We start from the raw sequence: 4,478 nt of genomic DNA on the forward strand, positions 1-4,478 counted from the left end.
TGTTTGCGAATATTTTTTCTTCCAACCTTCAACCTTCGGCCTTCATCTTTTATTCATTATTTTCCCTGTCCTCACTGCTGTGTCGCTGCTACAATTGCAATTACGTAATCGTTATCATCATGTGCAAATCGATAAGCGGATGTTGTCCTATGCCCCCGCTCCATTGGACTCCATCTTTATTGGCCCAGACCCATAAAAGATGTTGGCTTAATTCAAATGGCCGCCACTTGCCGCGACTTGGCTCTGTTTGCCAAGTCATAAAGCGGAACATTTATGGTGTCTTACGAGCATGAGATGAGGGTGGATATAACGGATTGGGCAGCATGGTTCATTGCTTCATGGGACTTATAAACGGAACTCTATAAAATAGAATTGTTTGCTACATTCATCTATTCGATATTTGAAGGCGGTTTCAGTGAACTGTTGCTGTGAAACGGACTGTCGACTCTCAATTTATTGCACAAACTGAACAGATTTCAACAAGGCTCAATAAAACTTGAACTAATTAAGTGCTTCGGGGGTCGTCAGGGCAGAACAGGACAGGGAAGAAGGACCTCAGAAGTTGTTGTTCTCGGAACTCTCCGACTTGCGGGCGGTGCCAAAGAACTTCTCGTACTCCTGCTGGCGGCGACGGGCCCGTGCCTCCCGCTCCATTTGCCGCTTATTGGAGAAGCGTTGATGAATACGCTTCATTTCCTGGACCTCCTTCATCTCCTCCTTCTCCTCGTCCTGCAAAATAGAGGTTGTGCATATCATCTCTGAGCAGAGAAAAGGAAGAGATCTAAGCCTACGGTCATATTGAGGCGCAGAACCAGGGCTCTTCTGCCATCCGACATGGGCTGACTGTAGTGCATAAAGTTCTTGAGACGCTCCGCTGGAGGGACACTTCGCTCCACAACTAGGACAATCCGGGCCCACTGGCGCTGCCACTCGTTGCGTATCTCGGCTATCTTCTGGTAGGTATTACCCATCATGGCGATCAACATGTTGACCAACAGCACACTAACAATCACCATGAACAGGAAGAACAGGATCTTGGCCTCGTACTCGTGCTGGGTGGAGACCATCGCCCCGTAGTAGTCCCCGAAATTTGTCAGCGACATCAGGAACATGGCCACAATGGACTCCATAGGCGAGGGCATGGGATTCGATTCCGCATCCTGGTCCTCTGGCGTCGAGGGATTATCAAAGGTGAGAAAGATGATGTAGAAGGCCTGCGAGAAGCCCAGCACGAAGACTAAATAGATGGAAACGAAACGGAGCAGATCGCCCATCACCATGCGATATATCATCACCACGAAAGGACCAACGGTCTTGAAGCCACTGTGAAACGGGGATTCAAGGATTAAAGCTAGGCAATATATATAGTACTTGGTAGTAGATGGTGTTTACCGACAGAAGAACAGAAAGTATGGAGCTGTGGTCAGCATTATGAAAACTGTGACATGGTCGTCGATCTCGGTGAGACAGGAGACCCTCAACCAGGGTATGGTCATCATCAAAGCACAAGAGAACAGAAACATGACTCTCGAAGGAGCTGTCATCTATGGGAATGGGAGATACAAGCCTAAGATAAATGCTATCGATTGAGGTCGGAAGATATCGGTGCTTACCAAGTTTTCTACAAACATTTTATAGCCCAGAAATCGAGCCTCACGTAGAGCCACAAGCAGATACAAGATCGCTCCCACAAAGTTGATCATCTCAGCCATGATTCTGAGCTTGGCCAGATCGGATTCGAGATTCATGAGCGGACACTGGGCATAGCTCTCCCACCAGGCGGGCAAGACTTCCACCTCATTAGGATCGTAATACTCCGTGAAGTTCAACCAAAAGGTTTCTGGAAACAAAAACGACAGAGTTACTGATTGGAAGCCCCATATCCGAGCAATACTTAACTGTATTCGGTGCTAAGGGAAGAACCCCTTTTGCTCTGTGGATGGTGAGCATCGGAGCTATCGTTTCTATAGAGATCATTCTTAGCCGTAGTGCTGTTTGCATTCTCCTCATCCTCCTCCTTGGCATCCGGACCTGGCCGCAGTATAAAGCTGAACAGCGAGATCAGAAAATAGAACGCGAACATGTAGAACTGCTTATAGAATCGCGACTTGCAGAACGTGTCCCATTTGGTCTTCAGGAGATCTATGACCACGCCATCCAACAGCTCCAGATGCTCCAGCTTGTCCCCAAAGACGACGAAATTCAGCACCGAGTCCTTGTTGATATTCCCAGTCTGCTCGTTGATCGTGTCGATCATGAGCAAGGGGTACGCGGCACAGGTGATGCTGCCCAGCTGCCAGTAGATCTCCCTCTCGATGCTCATCACATGGAAGAACATCTCCACGCGCCCCAGCTTGGCAGCCAGCGTGAGTGGGGTCAGGTTCTGGATGTTTTTCACGTGAATGTTGGTGCCCACCTCATAGCCCACATCGAACATTTCGATTTTCTCGTAGATGACCAGCATGTGGAGAACGGTATTGCCATTGGTGTCCTGGAAGTCCGGGTCCGCTCCCCGTGCCAGGACCAAGCGGAAACACTCCTCCTGCGACAGGCAGGCGGCAAAGCTCAAAGGATACTCGCCCCAGTAGACGTAGCCGTCGTAGTTGGTTATGGGACAAAGAGCCACGTACTCGTGATCTGGGGAATCCGTGCGCGAGAATTTTGTATCCTCCGCCGACATGAAGGCCCCACAGCAACTAATTTCAATAGACTTGAGTCGTCATATTATTATGCCTTGAAGTTCGACTGGTACTCACCGCTCCTGGACATCGGCATTGGCATCCAACAGATACTTTACCATTGCCGGATCCTCGTTCACTATGGCTATGTGCAGGACGCTCTCCCCGTAGTACTCGTCACTCATGTAGATGTCCAGTATCAGCTTTGGGTAGAACTTGAGCAGCCGCTTGGCGAGGTCCGCGTGCAGTGAGGAGGCGTTGAGCAGACACAAATGAAGGATGGTCTCGCCCACGGCTCCGCGCTCCTGTAATGCAGAAAGGGAATAAATAGGGGAAGCTTCTGGAGCACAGAAACTCACATTTAGATCCCAACACACGAATCTGTAGGCACTCGGATTGGAGATGTACTCTGCCTCCGATACCTCGGGACAGTAGTCGTGGATGTTGAAGTCGTCGTCGGGGTTCTCCAGGGCCCGGATCTCGGGCAGCTGTCGCGTCCTTGGGCGGTCTCGATTGCGCAGCAGCACCAGCTTGGAGATGGGGAAATACCGTCCTGCACCCTTGTTGTACAGAAAGGGCTCGACCTTGGTCTTGATGGCGTGGTCGATCTCCGCGAACTGTTTCGTCTGGCAGGCGCGCTTCATCATGTCCACGAGGAGGCCGCCGCCCTTGAGATTGACAAATTTGTAGAGGGCCTGTGTGGAGACTCCCGCCTGTTTCTTGACGCCACTGGTCACGTTACTCTCCGTATTCCCCATGGTCCGAAAATACCTTTAACCTTGGACCTCGTGCTTAGTGGTGTTTTTTTTCTTTGATTAGTTTTCGTTTTTATAGCGCGACATTGCTGGATTGCATCTATGTATCTGTTCTTGGAATTTCCTATGTTATGGCAAGCTTGTGTGGTCCTTGTCCGTTTTGGGTATCGACAAAACATTCCATCGAACTCCTCGTTGCCAATGCAACAGCTGAACTTGAGCTCCATTTTTCTGTTTACCCTACGTTGCCAGGACATCTCGGACCTGTTGCACTCACTCACTCAACAAGTTCAGGTTTGTATCACTCTTTTTACTATTTCCCTCACTATTGTGTTTACAATTGGTAAGTGTTAGGGAAACTTGTACAGTGCGGGGAAATGAACGGTATAGGTATATGGTATATTGATATATTGGAAGAAGTATACTTGTCTTGAATCATCATTTCCTTATGCCAAACTGCCAAACCGTATGATCAGGCAGTCCTTTTGGATCGCAGGAAGGCGTGGCACTCTTAAAATTACAGACAAACAAGAGATGTACATTTCTTTATTCCTATTGAATACCACGATGAGCACGTAGTGAAATGGTCGCCAAATTGCTCCCAGTCAATCAAGGGCTCACAAGAAGGTCCGCCCCAAGTCGGTCCATATATCTGAAAACAAAAAATATAACAATTATTTTGAATTGTGCTACATGGCATCTACATTATGTAAATTGTTACAACAAAATCGGCGGCGCCACTGTATGTAGAATGTAGAATACTTCATTTGGTAAAATACCTGAAGACATCTATATTTACAACCGAAAATAATGTAGAACTAAGTGGCAACATTTTCTCTGCAACTTGTATGAAATTAATAATTTTGCAACATTCTTCGGTGACAGAAAAAATTTCAAATTGGTATGAAAATTTGATTTTTGCAAAAGTCTAGTCTAAAACATCGGAATATACATATGTTGCGTGCTGCGAAGAGGCGATTTTGGATTTCGATTTGGATTTTGAAATCGAACTTTTGGCTTTGGAAATCCATTCCATCCAACAATT

The 4,478-nt window shown here is 47.5% G+C and overlaps 1 protein-coding gene across 1 annotated transcript; it reads right to left on the bottom strand.

Moving 5' to 3' along the window:
- Nucleotides 1–400: 400 nt before the first annotated feature.
- Nucleotides 401–3,436, bottom strand: nan (transient receptor potential cation channel subfamily V member nanchung). Its single transcript, XM_002134896.3, has 7 exons — nucleotides 3,038–3,436; nucleotides 2,757–2,983; nucleotides 1,900–2,696; nucleotides 1,614–1,840; nucleotides 1,393–1,544; nucleotides 792–1,323; nucleotides 401–729 (listed from the first exon to the last, which is right to left on the bottom strand). The coding sequence occupies exons 1-7, from the start codon at nucleotides 3,434–3,436 to the stop codon at nucleotides 556–558; spliced, it is 2,508 nt and encodes an 835-aa protein (XP_002134932.3). The 3' UTR covers nucleotides 401–555.
- Nucleotides 3,437–4,478: the final 1,042 nt, after the last annotated feature.

Source organism: Drosophila pseudoobscura, chromosome X (assembly GCF_009870125.1).
Source record: "Drosophila pseudoobscura strain MV-25-SWS-2005 chromosome X, UCI_Dpse_MV25, whole genome shotgun sequence".
NCBI classification, from domain to species: Eukaryota; Metazoa; Arthropoda; class Insecta; order Diptera; family Drosophilidae; genus Drosophila; species Drosophila pseudoobscura.

Excerpts from the sequence above, each read along its gene's own strand:
- nan (XM_002134896.3), bottom strand. The coding sequence starts at position 3,436 with ATGGGGAATACGGAGAGTAACGTGACCAGTGGCGTCAAGAAACAGGCG. Across the intron at positions 2,984-3,037 it reads TCGTGTGTTGGGATCTAAAT|GAGCGCGGAGCCGTGGGCGA; the intron begins GTGAGTTTCTGT and ends TCTGCATTACAG. Across the intron at positions 2,697-2,756 it reads AATGCCGATGTCCAGGAGCG|TTGCTGTGGGGCCTTCATGT; the intron begins GTGAGTACCAGT and ends TATTGAAATTAG.